This window comes from Grus americana, chromosome 26 (genome assembly GCF_028858705.1).
Source record: "Grus americana isolate bGruAme1 chromosome 26, bGruAme1.mat, whole genome shotgun sequence".
In the NCBI taxonomy this organism is placed as follows: domain Eukaryota; kingdom Metazoa; phylum Chordata; class Aves; order Gruiformes; family Gruidae; genus Grus; species Grus americana.
This window is the reverse complement of record NC_072877.1, coordinates 188,301-214,317: the sequence shown is the minus strand read 5'-3', so window position 1 is coordinate 214,317 and position 26,017 is coordinate 188,301. Positions and strand designations below refer to the sequence as shown.

Sequence of the window (26,017 nt, the reverse complement as noted above, 5' to 3'; positions counted from 1 at the left end):
AGGAATTGCTCAAGGTATTGCTTTGGGAACCATGGCAAGCTTTCTGGTGCCGACCTTACAGCGGAAAGTATCTTTTGGCAAGGTGCTTCAACTGAGCTCAAACAGCTCAGGATCTGTCTGACCTGACTTAGACATTCCCAGTGTAAAGACCTGACATCTGTCCTAATCACCCCTCCTCCCTTTATCATGATTCATTAATCAAACACTTCATGGCATGCTTCATCTCATTCTAAGATTCTACCGGGTATGTCGGGAACAGCACAAATGAAGCTTCTTAAAAGCAAAAAGGCCTGGCAACTTTTAAAATGTAAACTCACTTTTTGATAATTTTGTTGCGTTTGGCTTGTGAGAAGGTCTCCAGCTGGAGGGATTCATGTGTGAGAAAGGCCACTGCCAAATGGAAATAGTTATTCCAGAGCTGTGGAAGAGAAACAAGTCTAAAATAGGAGAAGACAAAGGAAAAGCAACAACCAGCACAATAGAGCTACTCAGCCCTAAATGCTGTAGTCTCCCAGGTAAGTGTTAGTGAGGAAGCGTACCGACGGTGAGCCTGTAGACAAGTCTGTTCTAAGCCACAGCAGGCAAGAAATTTCTCACTCTTTTTAGCTTGTACTTTCCAACTAAAGGAAGTGACAGTGGGTACACCCATACAGTATTTTGTTCTTAACAAGTCAAGCACAAATCAGCTATAGTCAGCATGCTGCTCAACTTGACCTTGTAAAGCCTGCAGCAGTTGTATTTGCTTGCAACTTATTGCTGTGCTGACCACAGCTCTAATTCAGAACTGCTTTGCATTCTGCTGCTTTTCTATTAAAGACCACGGACATTTTCCACAGGCATGCGCCATATCAACAAATCTGTTAACAGTGGGATTTGTTTGTTCTTCCTGCCTTTCAGGACTGAGGTCCATAAGAAAATCCAGAAACCTGGAGCTCGAAATTTGCTTGATCCAGAAAGAAACGGTTGAGTACAGAGGTAAATTGGTTCACTGCCCGGAGGAAAACCCTGGAAGAGATAAAAATATAAAATAAAAGGTGGCTCTTGAAAAAATAACATTGCAGTTCTGGGTTTATGACTCCTACATGTAAGCTCAGGGGACAAGAACAGATGCACCAAATTAGACAGGTATTCCTCTATAATGCCATTTCACCTCCCTCCCAGTAGAGGGACATTCCTCAGTTATTCCTCTGTTTCTGAACAAAAGAAACCTTGACTGGAGGCAGATGAAAAACAAAACACTTTTGGGGGTCATCCAATCTCTTTGGCAGCACAGTGTCCTTCCAGATGGTAGCTTAAGTTTAGCCTGTCCTCACCATGGAAGCATTCAAATAACTTGCCCCTTTCATGTCCTTCTCCACATTGCACCCCTACGACACAGTGGAGCTACGCTGCCTCCAGTTTGAAGATGACTTGCATGACCGTGCCATGCAAACAGGGGTTACACGCTTTTGTTTCTTCATTCTGTCCCCGGTTCTGCTGATACCACCTACGGGAACACTCTCAGGCATCCGGGCCCTGCCGTGTCCTGGATAGCAGGTTTTGTCCGCCATGCTTTGCTACCTAGCACAGCAGACAGACAGCGAGCCAAAGCCACTCAAATTGTACAGACTTAGCAGGAAAGACTGACTCACACAAGGCCAAACAAAGTCTGCAGCAGAGGACAGAAGTGAACCTGGGTAGTTCTAGTTTACAGGCCAGCACGCTAAACCCTAGACCACACTTATGCCCAACTGTAGCTTCTTCATGTTTGCCATGTGATTCCCCCAGAATTGAAATCAAAAATACTCCTCTGATTTATGTTGCACTCTCCAGCAGATAAGTGACTGGATGAAAGGCTGCATGGTTTTGATTGTGTGCCTTTGGGCAGGAGAAGAAAGATTTCCAGTTCCATCAACAGAAATGCACAGGCACTACCATTTACTGAAATCTAATTTATGTGACCCTGAAACTGTAAAAGAAAATAAGCCTATGTAACTCCAGTGACTTGCTTGTGCAAGTCACCCTCCTGTCAGAACCAGAAAGGCTCCAAAGCAGCAGCAAGTCTAAAAATAGCAGCAACTATATACCTGCTCTGCATCATATTCATGACCATCCAGTCAGCTGCATAGACGTTTTTTCCAATCAGATCCTTAAACATAATGAACGTTTCCATCAGGAAATCCTGTTGGAAAAATAAAAATCACAGCCCATCAAGTTGAATATGGTAGTCTTATCCACATGAAAATATAGGGAAATGCAAATGTTTGCAGTTGCATTGATTAACAACTGCATTGATTAGCAATCAATACACTGTACCTCCTAAGAGGGATCTCTTATTGTGTGGGTATATTCCAATAACTTAATTATTTCTGACATCTCATCCATTCAATTACAGAAGGAAAGATAATTCCACAGAACATGTTGATCTGTTTAATTAAATCTGTCTTTACTGTTTTGAATTAAGCTGTGTTGTAGGGAGTTCTGGTGCACAAGCTGGATTAAAAAGCAAAATCAATATTCAAGGAACTGTTTCCAAATGTCTGAGTAATGACAGTGTAACAGCCCTATGCAGTATTTTCCATAAAGATGGAAATTATAATGTGTTTTCACTTCCCCAATTAGTTAAGTCTTTTCTGGTCCAGTTTAAAAAGGATAGTTGAAGAGAGGTAGCGAACATGCCGGCAGACACGTGGTTTAGAACATTACTGTGGAAAAGACACTTTTTGCACAAACACTAAACTGCTCCAAACAAAGCTATATCACAGCTTAAGACTTGGGCAAGGCAAGGTTGAACTGCAGAATAAGGAAAAAAAGGAAAAGGAAAAAGAAGAAAGATGAACAAAAGAAGGTAACATCAAGAATATTGATCTCTATATTGTGGTCTCTACAGATATAAATGCTACCTATGAGCATTTAAATGGATTCTATTCTCTACAAAAAGAGAGCACATTAGCATTCAAAATGAGAGGGACACAAAGAAGGTCACATGAGAAATCACCACCTTGCAAAGATCACCAGCAAAAAAAAAAAAAAAAATTCAGTTGAGCTGAACAGCTTGCTCTAAAGAATTGGCAAGCGACATCGAGGTAGAGAGAGAAATGGGCATTTGGTGCTGCCTCAGTAAAAATCCTTTAGGCATTATTAAATCAGAGCTTGATGGAATGGTTTGAACTTGACATGGGGCACCTTGAAAATATGAATTAACTTATAACAGTGTTAAACCGACCAAGTAATGATACTATGCCAGGGCTGAAAAGACCAAAGCAAAGAAAAACCAACAATAAACAACAAAAATTAAAACAATTATTGCAGTAAAACAAAATACAATGTTCTATTGGTATTAACAACTACTACACCACCACAGCCGTGGGCTTGCTTCTGTAGATTTAAGGATTTGTAAAAATTAGATTACAAATTGTTATTTTTAATCAGTATCTGTTTAATGATATGCAAGTAGTTTTAATGATTACGTAACCCACCCTCGTGACGTGTCTTCATGTAGAAGCTTTATGTATACACACAGAAATACAAAAGAAATACTCTCCTATTTGAGTCAGAAGATGCAGAACTACATGGCAAACAAGACATCTTCAACTTGCAAGCTGAGCTTCAATCTGAAGTTTACATTTCAGGAAAGCTTTACATTTCAGAAAAGCACCTGTTTAACCTTACCTTGAACTTAAGTTAGAATGGTCTCCTACCAGCTCAACTGCTCTTCAGGAAAGAGAAAAAAATTCTGAATTGAGGCCCACTCAACACAAAATTTGTTTCATTCTGCCTTGAATCCACCTTTTTCAAATTTCTCTTCCTATCACACTTCTTCCTCAGACACAGTATTTCTACATACCCCTGCTGAAAAAATCTTTTCACTCGTCTACTTGATGAACACTAGCAGAATTCCTGAATCTACTTGATTTTGGCCTTTTTCTTCCTTCACAAAAAATATTCGGGTAATATAAAAAGCAATTCTAAAACTAGATGAATGAGTGCTCTCTATAGATAATGCAGAAGAGTCGCCTTCTACATGCAGAAGTGACACAGATGTGCATGTCCTGTAGGTGGCTATGTTGCTCAACAGATTGCAGCAAGTCCAACTGCACAGGGAAAGAGAGATCACCTTGCCATCCAAAATGAATTACAATCACCTTCTTGTGGTGATTTTTTTTTTTTTTTTTTTAACAGGAAGAACACAACTCCAGGATCTTCCTTAAGCAGTATTTAAATAAGCAAGCTCTTGAAGTGCAAAACAAGGAGTATGGGGACAAAAAACAGCTGCTGTGTCATGCTCCAGAGACTTGCATCAATACTCAGTTTGGTTCTGACTTGTTCTGGGCAGTCTGGGGAAAAATCTGGACAGAGATGTTAAGTCTGAGGGCCTCAAAAAAAAAAACCCCAAACCCTAATGTTTCACCTGGTTTCATACTGAAAGTCTTTGGGGACATGAATTGTACACAGTTTTTAACATGGAGGGAATTAGTTGCATTACTGCCCACTAAAGCGAGACTAAAGCATTTAATTCAACTCTAGAGGAGGAGAAAGAATTATAAAGAAGTAGATAAAGAGAACAGAATCACAAAGAGATACAGTGAGAGCAAGAGAGGGAAAAATGCTTTTCCTTTTCATCTTCATTCACTCTTCTGGTTCCTGACTTTTTACTTGCGTAGACTTAAATAGTCATTAAACATGTTTTTACTCAATGCTACAAATGCTCTTCTCAGGCTCTACTGAGTCAGCAACATCCACTGTGTATACCCAGCAGGGTGATGTGGATATATCCACAGTGGCTGTGGCATTAGGTGCCCCTAAGTCATTGCTGATGAGTGCAGCACAATCACTCCAAACTGAATACAGTCACACTTGAAATGACCTTTCAGAAGCCGAGTGTAATTCTTTATGGACTGAGCTAAATCCCCAGCCAGGCTGACTTACAATAATGTCCTGCCTGGTTTTGAAAGTATTGATGTAATGGTTGTAATGGAAATCATCCATCTGCCTCAGGATGGCTGTCATGCAGGCCACAAAAATACCCTAGAATAAGAAAAACAAAAACATGTAATTATTTTCCTGTATCGAGCACTCTAAGTTCAAAGTGTGGCATATGCTTCCAGAGTTCTGCCTAATCAAATATCACCGATCGTAATCCTGTCTGTGCGACTGTTTAGTCCTCTATCCCAAACCAGTCAAGACTTCCTAAATTTCAAGTATGAAGTCTGGGTTTAGTTTTCTTTCTCCCCAGGGATCACGGTTTGCATGAAAAACACATCCTCAAAACCATGGAACACGTGTAATGAACCACTTCTTTGTATCGTCAGGGTCTTTCCAACCTAAATGATTCAATGATTTTCAAACTTCCTACAGACAACTGTAATTTTCATGGCTGACACATTGGTAACAGCATTAACTTGATGTTAGAGTTATCAAAAATAAGATATTCCTATATATGCCTAGCTCTTGATTTTTCCATCTTTCTGTACATGAAGTACAGGGTAAATCAAAACATACTAACTTGCTTACACCTTCTAAGACGCCACACAGCAGTTATAAATGTCTCTTAGAGATAACTCATCCTTCGGCATTTAATCCTATTCAGCCAAGGAGAAAAAAAGAGCATTTTTTTCAGCAAAGACTCCTTGTGTATTAGAAACTGCACTGAAACCAAGTTCTCTGTGCACAAGGGCCCAAAGGAACTTGAAATCACAGCCAGCTGTGACTCAATTCAAACTGCTGCTGGAATAGGACAATTTGTATCCTAATACCTGGTCTCAGAAAACCACCAAAAGCCATGTTTTAGTGGCACAGAAGCCCTGCAGGAAACGGAAGGATGATTTCATAAACCACTGCTACACACTGAAATCTCCCAGGAGAATAAATTCCACTATAACAAATGGTAAAGTAATAACTGCAGCAAGTAAAAGGCTCTCACAATGTGTGGAGACTGTCTGCTCATTCCAATCACTGTGCGGTTTATTCTCCTCAGCAGGCGTTCCATGATCAGCTGGATGTGGACAGCAGTGGGCCCCTGGGGATATTCAATAAGGAAAATCTGAGACAATTCTTAATGCATACTCTCTTAGAGTGCTCCCTGTGTGGGAGGACTGTCCTGACAGTGGTTAATTGTTATTAGAGGATGCAAAAAAAGTAGATTTAAAACACATGAGCAATCAATTCAAATACTGTAGGTATACACTTGGTGGAGAGCTAGCATAATTGATCTATATCAGCTTCATTAGTTCATCCTGGCATTGCTAAACTGAACAGCTCTTCAGTTCAAACTATTCCTTTCATGGCAACTTAGAATCAATTTCCATGATTAATGTGGTGAGTAACTGTATTCTCCTGACTGAATAATGACTGTTGTCCCTTTTTGATAGGGGAGAAATTGAGAAACCAAATACTTTTATGACTCGCTGCAAATAATTCAACAAGCCACCAAAGTAGCTGGGAATAACATTTTGGTCCCTAGAAAGGAAAGTTATTGCTTTTTGTACTGTAGTGATAACCACTAAATCAACCTTTCATGGCTCCTTTTTAGACACAGCTACTTTATGTACAAAGAGACTCGAAGAACTACACAGCAATGCAATACAATTTCTGTACACATCAGAACTTTGTAATTCCTTAAAGCATAAGTTAAGAACATTTCTTTGCCATAACTTCTCGAAAGAAGAATTAACCTTAATTTGCACCCTTGACAGTTCATGCTCACCACATCTTTCCGATCCAGGACTTCAAGAACACTGCTAAGTAGCTGTGAGGAGGCCTCATGGTCAGGCTTGTTTGAATTGTCATCCAACTGGCCACTCAGCTGATCTATCAGCAGCGGCAGAAGAGCATCTCTGCATTCTAAAAAAAAAAAAAAAAAAAAAAAAGATACATAGCACCACATCTTTATCAGGAAGTTCTTCAGCATTCATTATACATGGGTACCATGCAGCAGCTTTTTTGCTCATAACTATCTTACACACCAAAACATGCTTAAATCCACTTGAGTTACCACTAACAGACTAGAGAGAGTAATAACTAACCTGTAATTACATGTATTGCATCAAATAGTGCACTCTCACCTTCTGCCTCTTTCTAAATTGACACACTGGATCAGGGTTCCTACAGTATTAGGTATCGTATAAAGACTGAACAGCAAAAAGTTTCAGTTGTTCCATGGCAAGGAATATTTCTAAAGATGGATTTAATGGTAGATCATTATGATGCCTGACATAAAGAACATGTCAACTTGAAAGATGTTTTTGTTTTAAGGGTGCGAGGCCCCATGCAGAATCCAAGACTTTAATTTGCTACTTACCAGTCTGTTTAAACAGATCACTCTCAACTATCTTGGTCATGCAGTTTAGCTTCTGTCGAACTAACTGGTTGTCGGGAATACTTTGTATAAACTTGCTGAAGAGGACACTAGTGTGCAAACCACAAAGCAGAGTCAGCATTTTCACCCAGCATGAGTCCATCCTACACTTACACTGTCCTGCATCTGAGCAAGTCAAGCAGCTTTGTCACTTTGTGGACACATTACCTGCAAGCGGTCTCCAGGCAAAATACTACGGAGCCATAAATTATCTTCAAGAAACTTAGCACAGGACTTTTACTAAAACTGAACAGTATTCAGAAACTGCAGACTTACACCTCTTAAAATGAAGCTTGCATCCGAAGACACGCTAGCTGTATCACAAAAGCTTATGAATAGGCAATACTATCTGCCCTCCACTGCCAGCATAATAATAATAATCATCATCATACTTACTTTCATACAAAGTGAAAGCAGAATTTTGCTAAGCTTCAGCAGAACATGGCTGAAACTTGAAACACTGCTACATACAATGGCAAGAGCGTATCTCTCCAGATGCCCCTTTCATCAAGAGCAATGACTCATTTCAATCTGACATTCCATTAAATTAAATTCCATGTACATTTGCTGTCTGTCTACTGTTTAAGAGCAAATTATTTGTGTCAGAGCAAGGAGGCATGGTTGGGAGGATCTGGGCAAAGCTATGAACACCAAAGACAAGGAATCCACAGAGTGTTGTGAGTTTCCTGAATAAACACAACTTTTGTTTTCCTGACCAAGGCTATGCCTTTGTCACTCACTTCAGCCTACCTCAGAAGCAATTACTGAGAATTGGTGGAAGCTTGCACAACATTTTAACATATCATTCCCCAGTCCTCAAATTTTGGTTTTCAGTAAAAATCTCAAAGTTGCTAAGAAAGAGCAGCTGAGATGCACAGATTTCTTTAAAGTAAACTGACTTTCTTTAAAGCCCTGCAAGCGCTTCCTCAAATTCATGCACAGTACATGCATCATCATGTCATAATCAGAGCAGCTGTTTTTAGGAAAGTTTCCAAAATGCTTCCTAACACGAGCTGAGTTTAGAAGCCAAACAAACTTAATATGGTTACCTGAGCTCAACAGGATCAAATACCAGTTTGATATCATTTATGACACTTGGCAAATACTTTAAAGCTGCACCCTGCAAGAAAAAAAAAACCACCAAGGACATGAAACACACATGGCAACTGAGTTAGACTAGCTAGTTCATTCTAAAAGGGTGTAAAGACTCAACAACAATGCCCATAGCTCACATGGCAAATCTAGTTTTTGTCGAGAGCAAATATGCAGACACCTGTAGAAAACTGGCTTAAGATCAAATCTATGCATCCCAAAGAGCCTCCAGCAACCACACATCTGCAGTGTAGAGCAGAAAAGGTGAAGGAGGAAGGATTCGTAGCCAAGTTCTTTAGTTTTTGCAAACATCCCGCAGTTACAAGGATTAAGCTCCTTATAGCCTGACATGAACAGCACTAGTCAGTTAAATTCTGCATACTTCAGCATGTCCACGTACACAGTAATAAGTTATCCAGGTACTAGTATGGCTTTCATAAAAGTAGCATCCAGACAACTAAATGCAACAACAATTAAAGGTGTCTCTGATGTTCTACCTGCCAGCAGGTACTCTGACTGCATAAGAATCAAAGCTGGGGTTTAAATCACCCAAGTGCTAGTTAAAAATTTAGAATCAATCTTTCCTTCAAAGAGAGAAAACCATGTTGGCTAGAAGAACTGAAATAAAGCAATCTAAAGTTCTCACTGCATGGCTGCTCTGATCCTCCTCAGAGCATAAACAGAAGGTTCACAACCCAGTTGACACCAGAAAAACAAGCAAGTATAAAATCTAAGATACATTTGGAAATCATTTGTTTTTTCGTTACTTTCATTCCCAGCATTAGGTTGATTTTTGCAGTAGTTTAACATTTCTATCTCCAATACCCTCAAGCTTGATGTTACAGGCTGAAGTGTCTTCCACACTGCAGTAGATTACACATTAGGTGGTTGTTAGCTTTCATCCTAGCAGGTGCTGAAAGGTTTTCAGCAAAGCCACAGCTCTCATCTTTATTTGATAAACTTTGAGGTTTAAGTATTCCTTTCCCACCACACACAGTTCATTAAACTAGACATTCAGAGGTGGTGTGACTCATCTGAATGGGTTTTACACACCTCAAAGCTCATCCCTTTTTCTTCCCCCACCCTCCTCCCCAATGGTATCAGCTGATCTAATAAAAGATATTACCTCTCCCTGCAAATTATGCATACCTTAATCTTGACAGCCTCCTCTAAAGGCCGGTCCATGAGGACATTGAAGGAGAGGAACAGCTTGCGTATTGCATCATTAAATTCATCCCCATCTTCGGTTTTCCCATAAAACCTACAAAGAACAGAAAGAGCTAGCTATACACATAAATCTAGGCTAACAGTGTCATAGTAGCTGAAATATGATTTTATCCTGTGGAACATCATCTTAATGCAATCTCCTTCTACAAAGACACAAGTGTAAAAATGGCATCGGGGATTCTGCAGTAATTTCCTGCTGAAATCTGTAATAAGGGAAAAGCTGCACTTTTTAAACTGCCATTGCATCAATGAAATCTTTGAAAACATGTTTTGAGACTACAATAAAACCACTGTCATTGACCATACCCTAACTGGACAAGGCGTCACCCTCACCTCACCTAACAAGTAACCGTGTGTGCATTTGTTTCTTAAAGTTTCTTAAAGTGAGGAAGTCATTCCATGTTTCAGGTTTTTTTAATAAATAACAGGTTCCTTTTCAGCACTACCATATGCTGCTTATAGCATGCTACAGGTGACTAAAAGGATTCTACTCTTCGAATTAGGTATTTCAATTTTTGCTCAACTTATTTTCTCCAGTTGTAGACAAAGGGCAGAAAGATAGTCTTCTTAATTCAAGGAGAGAGGATATGCTGAAAAATATCCCCTCCAGTTGTGTTGACTGGAAGGAACTCCGTTGACTTCCAAAAGGAGATGTAAGAATGGCAACGACCTTGGTCTCACCTCAGGTACAATATTCGTGACTGAACAATGAATCGGAACAGGTACTTCAAGGCTTTCAAAGCAGCAAATAGCAATTCTGTCTTGCTGGAGTCATCAGCATTTCCCACGTAGCAGTTCAGTACTTTAGTGAGTTTCCTTTGGAAATAAAACAAAAAGGAGAATCAATATAGAGACAGTTAAGTTTCTGCGCAAGTCCAGCTTCCTTATTCCAGAGAAGAACTACAGCCTAATAGTAACAGACAGGGTTCCTCTTTACAGCCTACTTCCTTCTGAAATCTCTGGCTTCATGGGAACTCAGATTTTTCAAAACCAGATCATGAATTCTCAGAAAAGTCTATGAATTTGTCTACAAATTCCAGCTTCTTGACCTGCTTTTCTTTTTCCCCTCAAATGAAGCGTTCAGGAAGCTGGAAAACCCACAGCTACTGGAAGCAGACTGACACGTTCTCCACACGTTAGCATTCTCGTGCGTGGAGCACAAAGTTCTTCTGCAGCAATACTTACTGAGTGCTTTGAGAACCACGGACAGAAGTTTCATAAACACATTTATGAGTATTTGCTATCTAGTCTCTGCCAAATCAGAAGATCCGGATCTTCTGTGAGTGCTATGGCAGCTAATATTCAGGCAAAATCCTCTTCATTAAACAACTCACAGCACCCAAAGCAGCACGTGAGCGATAGCCAAGTACACAACAGCTTTGGCACTTGCTCGCTTTATTTGCCACACTGCCAGCATCCAATTCCCTGCTTTATCAAATTCTGGCATGTGGAGCACACAAAGGACACTATATAATATTATAGCCCACTTGGCATTATGCAGATATCACATTGTCAAGCTAAGTTGGAAAGAAAGGCAAGGGAGCAATGAATATAAATAACAGTGTGCTCATTAAGCAAAGTAGTTTGTTTATAGTAAAGAAAAATAAGAATGATGAATCTTCCATAGGTTACAGGGAAGAAGGAAAGGAAATCATACGCAAGCAGCGATTGTGTGGCCAGGGAAGAAGAAAGTGATCCAGGAGATAGGGGCTTTAGAGATTTGTGTTTCCTAACAGAATTCTCTTTAGGTTGAGTGACCATTGGGTTGAGGGGTGCTAGATCTTGACTGGAAAGTCACAGATCTGGGTGTTATTCCTGGCTTCTTCACCAGCTTCCTGGGCATCCTTGGGCACATAAGCCATGACTAGCTATAGCACATAAACAAATCCCTCATTTTTAAGCATATGAAGTCAACAGGTTGACCAGAAGGACTACATTTTCACAGGTACCTAAATAAATTCTGCACATCAGCTTTTTCCTTCCCTGCTAAAACAGTACTAATGATTGCAAGCTGAATTTTTTTAAACTGCTTTGAGTTCCACAGATAAAAACGCTACAGGGAAACATAATTACTCCCATTGTCCATACCCACACATCAAAATGTGAAGAATTGCAAATTTCTTCTAAACAAATGACGGTCTACGTGAGAGAATTTCAATATCTAAGCGTAATCTCATGTAATCCGCGTGTTTAAACCCAGTCATGACATTTAGCCCTTTTCTGAAGTCTGTGGCCTCCTCAATCTGCCTGGTTGTAGGCAGACAGTGGAGGTGAACACTGTTCTTATCTCTGCTACCATCAACCGCAATGTTGCTCGTATTATTTCAGTCACCTATGGTTCTGCTTCTGCTCCCTGTGACTCCATTCAAACATACACAGAATCACCCCAAAAATTGCAGCACAGAGTACAGAGTGTACAGACTATTTCAAACTTTCTTCTGCTCAAAGTAATTTTGGGGTGGGATGGATTCAAAAAGTTGAGGGAGATACTGGCAAGACAAAACAGTTCCGTGAGCAGCACTACCTATCAGAACAGGTTTCTTATGAATTTGTGTTCCTTCATTGATTTCCACGCCCCCACGCATACCGACCTAATGTTATTTTCCATTGTCTTCTGTATATACCCCCACCCCCCACAACGATCTTTTAGCAGCAATACTAGACCAAAGCACTCAAAAGTTCTAAGGGAGAGATGTATACTGACTGAATGAAACCTATTTTTAATAGGAAAATCAGGCTGAAAAACATGAAGATGCTTTACAACAAACACACACAGAGGACTACAGGTCAGAGAGTCTGATTCAGTCTAATACAGGATTTTGCACGTCTTTTCCTTATAGAAAAAATTCTTACAATACAAACTTTTTACAGGGTAAAAAGAGTAATTACAGGGTTTCTTTCTCTCCTGAAAGCAGAGAACAGGGCAGAACACTGGTCCATGCTGCCTTTATCACATTAGTGTAGTTTACCAAAACTATCAGTGAGACACTCTCTGAATGACAGCCGGCGAGTTTGTGGTTACCAATACTTACACATATGCCAGGGTTGCACTGAAGTGCTTGTAAATATACGTTTCAAGTACAGGGTTGAAATGCTGGAACTTGATGTCTCCAATCAAAGAAATAATAAACACCTGCCAAAAATTCAAAAGGAAACAGATGTACAGAGCCGCACAACCTCTAACTTGAACATAACTCAGTCTCTAATTGCATGTCATTTATTTTGTTGGGTCATAGTTTTTGTTTGTTTTTCTAATAACATTAATTCTACAGATAGCGTTATTCATATTCTAACTAGTGACTAGATACTGTGGGATGTGTGACTACATCGTTGCTCAGAGGGAAGCTAGGTCATAGAAGCATTTGGATAGAAAATCTTAGAGATAAAGGGAGCTACTTCTCAAAGCAACAATGGCGATACAGAAAGCAGCACTACTTCAAGCTAGAACTTGAGATTCTGGTGATTTATACTCATAGCAAACACTCAGTCCTGTTACTACAATGACACGTATTAGAGTCAGGACATTCTGTTCCCCTATATTCACTCCTCCAGCCAACGTCAGCTGGATACATCTGACTTCACATTTCCTCCTGAACCGCCAAGTACAAGATTTGTTGATCAGCACAAAGCACACAGCTTTGTTACCACACGGCACACTAAAAATTACTATAAATTATGTAAACATTTATGACTGTGGTCACTAAAGAGCTCAACATGTATCTCAGTCCTAGCTCCTGAAAATGCCTTAAGAAGTGTTTAAGTATAATTTATTTCTCAGAGCAAAATATCCATCGCTCATTTAAAGGAAGCACCAGGAACAGGCTGAAAGTGTGCTGAAAAACAAAAACCTCTAAATCCACAAAAACAGACTCACTCACCAGTGCATCAAACACAAGGAAGTCATAGGTTTCATTTTCCGACATTTCCATCATTATGTTGAAAAGTGCATCAAGGGTGTCTTGCAAAAACTAGAGGGGAAAAAATAGAAGGGTGGGAAAAAAACCTACTACTGCTGGCATCCTGCACAAGAGCCTACACTCTGGGATGATTTTTCCCCTTTCAGCCTAGCCCAGTTGAACTGCAAAAGCTGTACATGAAAGAACACTTAAAAAGGGATCTTAGCCCTGTACTCACTCATGTGCTTGTCATGATCATCACACTACTCTCCCTCACTATACCACGGAGGATCTTTTCTTATCATCTCTGAATGGTCCCACTTTCTCTTCTGTTCTATTGCCTTTTTATCTAGCAAGAGACCTACTGGATACACTTAATTCTGTCCATGTAGTTTAAGCTCACACTGGACCAAATCAAGCACATTCAGTGTACTAAGGCATGACATTTTACATCAAGACTGGTTTGAAGTGACACAGCATTTACTTTAGTTGTTCGGCAGTTAAGTAAAACCACGACCTCGCATAATCCCAAGAGATCCACACTTGGAACCACAGGAAGTCTTATCTCCTAAATCCTTCAGCAGACTCTTTTCTGTGGTGCTTCCCCACATTTCAGGTCTATTCCCCACGGCGCTCTGACTATAAGCTCTTTGGGCCTTCTCTGCACTCTGTTCCTAGATCCACAGCAAGTCCCTATTCACAAAGGAGGCCCAGAGCCACTACTGAAAATTAACAGTTAGGCTTTGACTGTATCTTCTGTTTCATAAGGATACAGGGGAAAATAAAGTCACCACTACCTCTCTGATTCTGGTAACGTTCCACTTCTGTAATTCTGATGAATTCCACTAATGAGAGCTGTCCTAGCCTAGAGGGACACCTTTTGGGTCCAACACGATTACAGTCCTTCAAGGTCAACATCGAGCACATACGTCCTTCAAGGTCAACATCGAGCACATACGTAAGTGTTTGCATAACAAGGAGACTCAAATCTCTATGCATACCTTTACAATTTCTCCTCCTTCCACCTCCATTAGCTTCCTTAGGTTGTGAGCTATGTTCTGAGAGTTAGAACGCCAATTCAACAAACCCAGCAGGTCAACTAGCAAGGACAGAACACCAGCAATTAGCAACAGATTACGACACCATAGCTCACTTAATGGCTGCAGAACCATACAGAACAAATACTAGAGGTTATTTTTAGAATCAGCTTACAAGAAAAAAGTCACACTGATCTATAGAATATTACCTTGAGATGGTCCTTTTGTCTTGGCAAGAAAGTTTTGCTATAAATGGAAACCTTGGTGTAATTTGATAACACAAGGCATTTGGTAGACAATTTTGCAGGCTGCTTGTTCACTCAAGACAAGATCTCTCAAGCTAGGAATTTTATCACAGTGCATGACTTTTCTTACCAATGCTGGTGTTTACTTTAGAGCAGCCTCTTGGAGGTGGTTCTTAAAAGTTACAGTTGAAACCTCTTGTATAAATTACATTGAGCTGCAGAGCTGTTTATCACAGTTCTGGGACAGCCCAGGACTTCAAACTACAGTTGAGGCTTTCAAAGGAGTCTAGCAGGTTTCACACACACCTTCCATGTAATGCAATATGTACGTACCATCTCTGTTTTGAAACTAAATTCATTTACTACCTTCAGATGTAAGAATACATGTGAAACTTTACAGCCTTGACAAAGAGTGCCACATTCAGAAACAGAGGTTACATGCAGGAGGGCAGAAAGACGCAAACACTCTTGGCCTGCACGTCAGACAGGATAATCCAAGTCAGATTCAGCCTCATGCCCATGGATGTCTCAGTACGGCATTTAACTTAGTTTGAGCTTGGCCAGTTAGCCTATCAGCAGAACAGCTCACGCCCATCTCCCTGCAAGTACACCTGGATGGACCCACAGCCACTGTCATTTTCTCATGCTGCTTTCCCAAAGTAAGAGTATATAGTACACCAAGAGCTTTCCAGCGTTACTGGAAATCTCACATCATGTACCAGCACGTACTGTATTCATTCACATCATCCTTCATTTTGATCACTTTGGCAGTGTGTAAAGCAGAGTTAATGCATAACAGCATCCTGAAGAGTTCAGTTCTAGTTGTGACATTCTTAACAGGCAGAGGAAAGAAGATGACCTTAAACATAAAGGATTCTGAAAAGACATATACACTGGCACTAACGGGTGCCATTTCTATACATGCCAACGAACCTGTTAGATATAACATTGGTAGTTTGGAAAAAAAAAAACATTCACGTGCCATGGTCTCTAGTGGCTTCATAAACATCTTTGTAGCTCATACCGGCAACATGATGCCAACAACGCTGGGATTGGGCTGCCATTGGCACATGAAACAGCAAGACTAAAGCTAAAGCACTATGCCCACACATGCTGCAATGCCAAAAAAAATTTGCATAAAGTAAGTGCCCTCTTTACTTCAAACATACAGCATGATACTGCTAGACGGCTAATGAAGACCTACCATTCTGGGTAAGTTTGGTGGAGCAGATCAAAGTGGCAATCTGGAAGCTGTCTTTTGTACTATCTTTAGTGGGTGTGAAGTTGGCTAGATGGTGCAGATTTTTCCCCGAGGGAGGCTCCTTCTCCTCCATCTCCGTTTTGGTACAAGGAAGAGTTAAATAGCATTTAGCATCTTCCATTTTTTTGTTATCGCCCTGTTGGTTGAGCACAGCAGAGACAAGGGTTATCTCACATGGAACACACCTCATCTGACCTCTTGCAGTTCTCATCTGCAGGCACAGCTTAAAAGACCTTTTCATTTCTATAGCTGTTTACTCACATTGTCTGTTTGGGTCTCTAACTTTAGGGAATGGAAGTTGCCCACACTGCCAATGAACTAAGCACTTTTTGGAGTGCTTCAAGCCACAGAGTTTAGGAGGGTTTCCCCCACACACACGCTCTGTAGCTCTCTGCTGCAATGTATTAACTTTTCCCTCGTACTGAGATTAAAGACACCGGGTCTGCCTTCCCATCACACGCTGAACCTCCAAAGCAGGCCTGTTTGCCGCATGCTGTCTAGGTAGATGAAGTTAGAGGAGAAATACTCTATACAGATACATACAAGGATGTACCAGATTTGTGTACTTGCAGTCAGAAAGCTCATCAGTGAAAGCAGAGCTGATGGTGACTTATGAAACAAACAAAACCCAACCAACCAAAAGTATTACTGTCCTATTATCCTGGAAGAATTATTAAAAATCTACGCAATGATGATGTTTATATTACTAGGCAAAAAAGTCAGCCACAAACGTTGTTTTGATTAAACAGAAGAAGTGAAGACTGCAAGTGCCCGAGTTACCTTATAAACAATCAAACTGTGTTTGCCATCTTGCAGTGTTGTTCCATCTGCATTCATCAACTTGACAAAGCCCACACCAAAAGCTCTCTCAGACTTATCCCTAGCTGCAAACAGAAAGAAAAAGCTGTATTAGGAATTGTTTATGCCCATACTATCCATAATGCAGCTCTCTAACTGTGTGCAGCTTCTTTATTTAATAGTGTTACACCATAATGCGATGGAGCTAGCAAACTCTGTGATCAATAGTAGAAAGAACTCTCTCTTTCCCTCTCATCTCAAGGCACTTAGTAGGTATCTGCAACTACACAAAAAAAATGTCCTCTCTGAAGCATCTCTCGCCACACAATTTTAGTGGTTAATTGTGCTGCTAGATGGACATATATAATTGTACAGATATTTAGGCTGGGATTTTGCAAATCTGCTTCTGAGCCATGGACATAGAAGTATGTCACTGCATCTCCCACGTACCTTAAGAGAATTTTTTTTGAGAGCCTTTCAAGGGCTTAGTCTCACATTATTGATCTTCTTTCATGGCTCTGAAGTCTTTTGATGAAACTTCTTGCTCTAACTTTCTCATTAGCTTTTCATTAACCTAATTAGGAATCCTCCTATAGGAAGACTGTTAGAAGCCCACCAGGCCTTGCACTGGATTTTGTGAAGGCCTTGAAGTGAATTAAAAACAATTTGGCTGAGAAGCCAAATCATCAATAAGCATTGACAATTGTCTTTCAAGGGGGCCAATACATTGCTCCCTATCTAATTTCAGTTTTAGAACAAAACCAGCACCAAACCTTTTTTAAGGCTGTAAAAGGTTTGATGTATTTTTCTTTGCTTGCAAGAAAATCCACAACACTGGAAATTAGTAGAAGCGCAAGTGCTACGACTTTGGTGGATACTCAGAAAATCTCAATGACAGTAGGAAGACAACAGTACTCCTGCAGATCATCTGCTACTTACATTCCTGTGACGACCGATGACGGAAAGTGAATCTTAAATGGCAACGACTGACTTCTTCTATTGCAATGCACACCTGCACATGATAATACGGTGAAAAATGCAGCACCACTCTATCTCCAATCAACTCACAGGACATTCTGTTACTGATGCACCTATGGAATTTAAATTTTCTACACAAAAGAAGCAAGACTGTAAATTAAACACTCTTACCTTTACAGTTTCATACCAGCAAGGTTGCTTGACTTGATAATAAACAACAGACTTATATTCGGAGACACCTTCATAACCAGCACCAGGATGGATAGCTTTCTTTGGACAAAAAGACAAGGGAAGGAGGGAAAAAGGAAAAGTAAGGTCTAGAATGAAAGCAAAAAGTATCTGAAGTTAGAAATTTTCAAAGCATGTAACTGTCAGAGTTACTCAAAGTCTATGTATGCTTCACAGTCAAGGGAACTCAATGCATGTCATCTCTTTCAAAGTTGTACAGAATCTTTAAAAATTTGCTCACACCTCTTAACGTAAAAAAATAAATAAATCAGGCAGTATTCAAGTTTGGTCACTGAGATCACCTATAATATCTCTTGTTCATTATCACACAGTTCTTGCATATAGTTGATAAATAAGATCCTATGCACCACAGCTTTCATCTAGCAAACACAGCAGCCTTGGGACCTCCTGCAAAGGGCATCGTACCTCTTGGAGATGTCCATCTTCATCATGTACAGACATGGTGACTTCTACGTTCTTGGGAGTCTTCTTCTTCCCTTTGTCAAACTCCCCTTGTATTAGGGTGACATAAATGTCATTTCGAACGTCACCTAAAATTCACAGCACCTAATGAGTTGCTTTTCTCATACAGACAGTTGTACAGGTTAACATTTAACACCCTTGGGTACCATGTTATCCTTATCTCCTTCTTAGCCTTTACTGATACCAGCTAATTAACGACACCCAATATCACACTGTTTCATCTTCATCTCAAATTATACAAAATCTTTAAAATGTACAATTCTTCTTTTTATAAACCTCTGTCTTTATATAACTTTTTAAAGTGTAATGAGCTCTCTCAGGCTAAATCCTCTCTGAATTGATTAAACAGACCAGGGTCAGACCTATATGCAACAAAAGTGTCTCTGATTAAATAGAAATTTTCTTCCAAAACAATACACACACTATCATTTTACAATATAAGAAAGGAAGCTTATGTTTTCACTTCCTTGACAAAAAATAAAAGATCGGCAGTAAACTTCAAGAAAAATTAAAACAAGTTTTCAGATAGCTTTAAAATAAATCTATTCATAGCAGAAATTCTGCAGTTTAATCTGGCTCTTTCACTCCATGGAAGCGTAGAGGCATAAGGGACCTACCAGGAAGGATTATCTCAGGGAATCCCATTTTGCGAGCCACAGCAGTTGATCTGTCTACAAGGTGGGAAAAATCCTTTTGAACCTGTGCTAGATCACCAGGAAGCAGTTTCAGGGAGACCCAAAGACCTAAGAAAAGAAAGGTAACACTTTTCCTGAAAAGAGTACGAAACTGTGAAATTTAAGCCTATGTTAAACAGAAAACTGTTTCTTCACGTGATCTCCATGCAACAATACCTTAAAATATCCCAAGCTGGTTCTCAGCCCAATTCTCTGTCTCCGTAATACTGAGTAAGACCTTACTGGACAAGCAGATTCTCTTAAGTATAACAGAAACTTTCCGAGATGAATCTGCTAGCGTATTTGATTAAAAACCAGACACACAAGCAAGAGCAAAATTATCTTGAAGAATGCAGTTTAAACCCAGAGCCATTTAGAAAACACAATCAGCTATGTTTATATGGACACAAAATATTTTTAAGTAAACAGGTTTATCGTAAAAATATTACTTTACTAGTTAAAAGTCATCAGCTAGAGAAGTTCATTTCACACAGGTAAGAACAGCTCATGGAGTTTTTTTTGTTTGTTTGGGGGTTTTTTTTTTTTGGTTTTTTTTTTAGTTCCCAATATGCTGGAATGACAACCATTACAAAGACCATACGTTTGGCTGAAGGAAGGTAGCAAACTCCAGTAAACCTTGATCTCTGGACTTTCACAAGCCATTTATTTTCCTTTGTAAGCAAAGGGGAACCCTTCCTCTCACCAAGTTTCTACATTAGCATCTCGTCCGACTGCTGTACCTTGCCCTTTATGATTCACTTCCTTTGCAGCAATGACTTTGTTGAAGACAGAAGTGAGTGGCTCATTTTCTCCGATCACATGGGAAGTTATCAGTGGGGACATGATTAGCTGTCGCTGTCTGATGTACGTTTCCATGGCAATCCTGGGAAGAACAACAGAGACTGGGAAGCAGACAGACTAACATCAAACACATGCAAGGAGAGGGCTGGCCAGCAGCTGACTGCTTTCCAAAGAAATATTTTTTTAAAGGATTCCATGGGATTTTTTGTCTTCCCCTCTTCACCTGCACAAACCCAATGGAAATACATTTAAACTCTCATACTAGGAAATGCCTCACCGTGCTAGCTCAGGCTTAGGATAAGTAATGCTGACCTAAAGACTGCATGACTACAGTTGTATCACACTAAAATAGCAGCCTTCAGGACAACCATAAACATAGTCAGCTCTACTTTATTCTTGTCTTCCACCCACAGGTTGTGAGAACGAGCCCAGCTATGGGCTACCATGCAGGAACAGCTCAGCACAGAGCCTTGCATTCCCATCAGATGGGCTGAGCCGTGTCTTCAGGCACGCCTCAGAGCTGTCCCTAAGAGACTGCGTAATTAATTGGTGATGACTTAGCATAATTAACAACTGCTGTGAGATCACACAAGTGATGAACCTATCCCTAGTCACAAACACATCTATTGAGCTTTGGATCCTGAACCCAACTTCACTCCTGTACCCACATCATCAATAATGAACCAAAGCATGTACAAAACAATGACTTCACAGGGTCCCCATCCTTGTAGAGGTGTCCAGATTGGGATCTAAACTCAGCCTCAATAGAACCATCCTTCCTTCCAGCCTGTCAGGCTCTGAAAGGGTAGGGGGGGAAAAGCCAAACCCCCCCACAATCTCCTCTGAAAACACCTTGTAATAACATACAGCTACACCAAATGGATTGCTATATTTAAGGCTGTAACAACGTGGCTGAGTCTACCCAAACGAGCTTCATTTGAGTTACTGCCATGTGCTGACAAAGTGAGCAATCAGAGAGCACATGCAATACGCAAGTCTAACCAGCAACACACAAGTCTAATCAGCAACACAGAAATGCAAAACACATTGGGGCTTGAATTTCTTTCTCAGAAAGAGAGAGAAATCTCTTTCCTATTGTCCTCTGATTCACCCTTACAAGGTAATCTGGAAAGTTAAGAGGCAGACAATACACAATAGTGACAAGGAGAAGTTGTGTTCTCCACGTTCAGGTGTTCCTGAAAATCTTGCCTCTCAACCCCCTAATAGTTTTGAAGGTCATGTACCCCAGGCCCCCCAACATTATTTTGCACTGTGCTGCTCTTTCTTACCTCTTACCAATTGCAGCTGCATTGCTAAAACCCCCTAAGCAATTTAGCCTGTCATACAGACATGTAAATCACAGGGACAAAGGCTCCAGAGGACTGACAAAAAAAATCTTCCTTCAAAGAGCTGACTACTGCCATAAGCTAATCTATTTGTAGAGACCTTGGTACGCTGCCAGGCTCCCATACAAATTTGTCCTTCTCCAAAGGACAACTGCTCTAAATAAGCCAGATATGTGATGAATTCTGAAGTCCAGTACTTACTGCTGAAATGGAATAAAATGTTGCTTTTCCTCATCATCCACCTTTCCATGTATGATATCAGTTATGTCCATCACTGCAACAACACAAGTTCATCACATAGTTTTGCCAAGTTGCTAAAGAACACAGAGAGAGCTTTCCCCTACCAGAACGGAAACAACAGTTGCTTTTTTGGGGCCAATGCCACTCACAACAGCAACAGAGAGCACCACTCATCTTGACTTTTTAACAAGCACCTTTTCACTGATGTGCAAGTCAGCTTACAGTAGTGAATGTGAATACACTCTGACAAAACATAGCTGGGACTCAGGCATTTCAAGGCAAAGGAATTACACTTGGATTTCAAATGCTGATTATTTTGAAATTGTTTTCCGCCACAAATTTCAAGCAAGTCTCTTCACAAGAGATCACAGGAATTGAAGAGGAATTGGATGTCTCATTCACCAAGGCTCCTTTAAAAACTCCAGCTTTATCCCATTAGTCATGAGGAGGAAATCCCTCTCTGACAAAGATCTGAAAAGTCCACTGCACTAATGGCAGTGTGTTATCTTTTTAGGGGGCGACAAAACAACAGGTGAACAGTAGCAGTATTTCATCTTCATATGCAACTTTCACGAAGAGGTCTCAAAGGGGTACTATATGCAGCTCAGCGTCAGCATCTCTGGCTTCAAAGTGGAGATGCTGACATGAAGAGGTTAGCAGGCTTTGTTGACATAAACATGTATTTTCTGATTTCGAGCCCACTGTCCCATGCTATTTTCTCCATTGACTGAATCCGTCATACCTGCCACACCAAAGGGCCTCCGCAGTCCACAGGTATGTTTCTTCCCATCTTTCAGCTCCATATGCCCCACCCTCACAATTTGACACACCAAGCTGATTTTCGGTCTGATCAAGTCAGAACTGCTTAAATCCTAGAAATTATTTAAAATAAAGTTATATCCATCTGCTTTATGAATGGAAGAGAGGAGGACAGAGAGAGTAAAACTTTTTTGTTAGATTGTGCACATACATACAAGGAAATTATTATTTTTCAAAAGGTAAAACCAGTACCCTTTAAGCCCTTGGGAAAAAAACAACATACAACAAAAACACTAGCAATTTCCACACATCACATTACTCTCTGATAACACGTCCCAGCAACAGCACTGAAAGGAAAGTAAGTGATGTTAGTTGCCAAAATACTAGATCCTTATGACAAGGCAGTTATTTTGTGCCACCTTTGCTACTTGTCAGAAATTATTCCATTCACATGCAATTCTTCCATCAATATCTTGTTGCAAAGAGGAGGATCAGCAAAGCAGTGAAGAACAACTATGATCTCGAGCCTAGATTTTTGGAACAGTTAGGCTCCAACAGAGATGTGACTAATACAATTTTCAGAAATGCATGGGTAAGCAACACCCACTGACAGTACTATTGCAACATAATACACCTTTACTACTGCTTTGGATTGACATATTAAAAACGCACCGCTTTTCAGAAGCATTCCTCTGAGGCTGCCTATGAGATCTTAAGTGTCCATGAAACACCCCAAAACGCCACATAGCCTGCCTCTGCTGGGTGGGGAGAGGGAAAGAACCTAAAACTCAGATGTTTGCAGCCTGAGGGAAGAATTTCCAGGCTGTAAATATAATAACTTACAGTAAAGACTGCTTGAAGGTTATTTAGTTTCTCAATTTCTTTAGGCATCCCGTTACTGCCCCAACGAACCAGGTAATTTTCACTGCAAATAAAGGAAGAAAAAAAAAAGATATTACATAAATTAGCACCTGACATTCCCATTCCCTGGACAAAAGCTCAAAAGTGTTTTGATCTTTTAGGAATATTTGACAAATTCTGCCAAAATCTTCTATCCCAAAGTGACTCTGAAGTGACTCATTTCAGTGAGGGCAGACATGATGTGAATGGGTACTCTCAGTATGTAACTCCAACTCCGTGTCCACACCTGATAAACTTTAGTGATGGAGACAGAGAGTGCCTGACACGTACGTGCTTCCTTGATAAAGTTCTTCATATCTTCTCCTACCAGCGCAAGATGCCCAACTCTTCGGTATGAACTTGTACTGACTTGACAGCAAACATCAGGCATATACAAGATTTAACAGGAAGCAATTAATCAAATGCATCAAGCCTAGTGACAACAGTAGGGAAATTTAAGAATATAAAGAGACAATCTGGGATTTTGACTGATGTATCACAGAAATGGCCAACTTTTAAGAAGTGGAGTGCATGGGCTCAGAACCGTGACTTCCTATCTCATCTGAAAATAAATAACCCTCTTCCAAATCACCACCATGGCAGCAACCAACAGAACCTAAAAACTCACCTGCTGGATCTTTCTTTCTAACCTCTACTGGCTTCTTTAGAACAATCACCGTAATGATAAAAAAAACCCTACCTGATGAATTTGGAGAGATCAGGATCATAGAGGCTCATTAACAGCTCTGCATCTTCTCCAATATTGCAGACAAAATTCTTGAAGTTTACATACAGGCTATATGTATGTGTTGTGTTGAATATTGGCTGCCCTCGGAGGTCCAAATTCTGCTGCAGGGACTGCAAAGGAAAATACTCCCATTAAAAACAAACACAGAAGAATTTAGTTCTGCTGCCAAAGCAGCACAATATCCTCAAGAGGAATGTACAAATACAGAGGGCAATAGTTACTTGAAGAGCACAAAGCCAGCGACAAGAGATGTACCTTCTCTTCCTGGATTCTTTCATCAATCCTTTTGGATGCAGTTTCATGGGACTTGAAGAGAGAGATTGTGCTGGTTTCATCCGGGTCCAAGATGTTCCCGTTGTCATCTCTCACAACCAGGTCCAAACCTAGGATCCTGAGAAGAATGCAATTCACAAGGACGAAAGAAGCAACACACTATTTAAGAAGCAAAAGGTGACCGAAGGAGCACAAGCCACAGATCAAACTGCAGACTGCACTAGGCAGCCAATGCACACCAACTCCGTTCCTCGTAATAATCACATCACTGGTTTTCCTGTCCCAAAATACTTATCCCTCAGCCTTCATTTTCCCATTAAAGGGAAAAATAATTACTTAATTCTAAGATGATATCTCCTTTGTTCTTGCTTAAAGGTTTTTTCATTTGGTTTTTTTTGGTTGTTTTTTTTTTTTAGAAAAGGTATGTATATCTATCAGGCTTATAGATTATGGTTAATTATTATTCTTTGCCATAAGCTTTCTCCTTAATTGACTTATTTAATCTGCATCAAGTCTGACAGGCAGATAAATGAGTTCTGGAGACAACTCCTGTTCTGTACAAACCTATGAAAGGTAGAGTTTTCGTGACCTATAGAATTGTATTACTCAGTTGTTGATAAAGCAGTTTAGTTCATAACCAGCATCCAAATCCCAGCTCCAGCTAGCCAGGCACAAATTGTGCTCCACGGGAAATATGATCATGTGCCAGCATTTCTGCAGAATTAAGACAGGTAATATTTCCTGCCAAGTCAAAGAGATTGCTGGCATATGAAGAACCAAATGCTACATGCCCACCTGCCAGGCTAGTCGCATTCTGATGGGAACTGAAAGCTGTAATTATCCCTTTTCCAAGGAATAATGTAAAGCCTAATTCAACATTCCCCTTGCGTGGTCATTTACACCATTTGGTATGAATAGCCATCTAGAGCCTTTATTGGGATTTAGGACTCTCTCCTGCCTTCAAGACATAGTTTGGAGTTTACCTGTTGCCATAGTCAATCTTAGCAGTGACTTTCTTCTTGAGCTCAGCTAGCTCATCTTTGGGAAGGGTCCCTGACAGTATCTGTGACCGCCATTCTATCAGGCTGTAAGTCATTTGCTGGACATGCCGAAACTGTGTTGTCTTGTTATCCTACAGGAAAAAAAGGGACAATTCTGACCTAGTGATAGCCTGAAAACAACAAGCTCAGTAAGCTTTTTGAAATGCACTCAATTGAATCTACCATACAAGTTGTATTTAACTAAAAGTATCTCAGAAACTGGCACCATATGACACTACAAGATTAGACGCATGGAACAAATTCTCCGGTACTTTGCACTGCCATGGTTTAAGTGCCTCAAGATTTGGGGTCTTCACCATTTCCTCAGGACCTTATTTCAGAAAACCCCCACAGACCAAAAATAGACTTCTGGTGTTTTCCAGCACTTAAAAGTGCTACAATGGGTGCTTTTTATATACGGGACAGAGAGATGACGTTAAATGATCACAATTGTATTACAGCTGATTGAGACAGGAATGCCAAGTTAATTAATACACAAAGGCTCTTTCTCCTTAACTCTGCCACTCTTGGAATGTGTGACATTGGGCAAGTAATTTTTTATGCATGTTTCCTCCCATTTGTTTTGCCTATTTAGATCATAAGGCTCTGGGGCAAACATATTATTTGCTTTTAAAAACTCTAAAGGGTGATACCA

At 40.2% G+C, this 26,017-nt stretch overlaps 1 protein-coding gene across 13 annotated transcripts in view; it reads right to left on the bottom strand.

The window, feature by feature from the left end:
* The window catches only part of DOCK5 (dedicator of cytokinesis 5), an 88,828-nt gene that overhangs the window by 30,039 nt on the left and 32,772 nt on the right, over nucleotides 1–26,017 (bottom strand). For 8 of the 13 annotated variants that reach the window (XR_008574213.1, XR_008574214.1, XR_008574215.1 and 5 more), the window contains exons 6-31: nucleotides 25,306–25,454; nucleotides 24,305–24,440; nucleotides 24,002–24,159; nucleotides 23,245–23,326; nucleotides 22,385–22,514; nucleotides 21,604–21,676; nucleotides 19,996–20,138; nucleotides 19,199–19,324; nucleotides 18,525–18,649; nucleotides 18,042–18,140; nucleotides 17,832–17,904; nucleotides 16,875–16,978; nucleotides 16,038–16,230; nucleotides 14,553–14,650; nucleotides 13,534–13,623; nucleotides 12,688–12,788; nucleotides 10,337–10,471; nucleotides 9,578–9,689; nucleotides 8,386–8,456; nucleotides 7,280–7,386; nucleotides 6,686–6,822; nucleotides 5,903–5,998; nucleotides 4,909–5,007; nucleotides 2,067–2,161; nucleotides 927–1,005; nucleotides 318–418 (exon numbers count right to left, since the gene is read on the bottom strand). Coding sequence is in view for 7 of the 13 variants with exons in the window: in XM_054804656.1 (XP_054660631.1) it covers nucleotides 318–418; nucleotides 927–1,005; nucleotides 2,067–2,161; nucleotides 4,909–5,007; nucleotides 5,903–5,998; nucleotides 6,686–6,822; nucleotides 7,280–7,386; nucleotides 8,386–8,456; nucleotides 9,578–9,689; nucleotides 10,337–10,471; nucleotides 12,688–12,788; nucleotides 13,534–13,623; nucleotides 14,553–14,650; nucleotides 16,038–16,230; nucleotides 16,875–16,978; nucleotides 17,832–17,904; nucleotides 18,042–18,140; nucleotides 18,525–18,649; nucleotides 19,199–19,324; nucleotides 19,996–20,138; nucleotides 21,604–21,676; nucleotides 22,385–22,514; nucleotides 23,245–23,326; nucleotides 24,002–24,159; nucleotides 24,305–24,440; nucleotides 25,306–25,454 (2,912 nt within the window). In the remaining 6 variants the exon portion in view is untranslated. Of the gene's footprint in view, nucleotides 1–317; nucleotides 419–890; nucleotides 1,949–2,066; nucleotides 2,162–4,908; nucleotides 5,008–5,902; nucleotides 5,999–6,685; nucleotides 6,823–7,279; nucleotides 7,387–8,385; nucleotides 8,457–9,577; nucleotides 9,690–10,336; nucleotides 10,472–12,687; nucleotides 12,789–13,533; nucleotides 13,624–14,552; nucleotides 14,651–16,037; nucleotides 16,231–16,874; nucleotides 16,979–17,831; nucleotides 17,905–18,041; nucleotides 18,141–18,524; nucleotides 18,650–19,198; nucleotides 19,325–19,995; nucleotides 20,139–21,603; nucleotides 21,677–22,384; nucleotides 22,515–23,073; nucleotides 23,157–23,244; nucleotides 23,327–24,001; nucleotides 24,160–24,304; nucleotides 24,441–25,305; nucleotides 25,455–26,017 lie in introns of those variants that run through there. The other 5 variants (XR_008574217.1, XR_008574218.1, XR_008574219.1 and 2 more) reach the window with 4 other exon arrangements.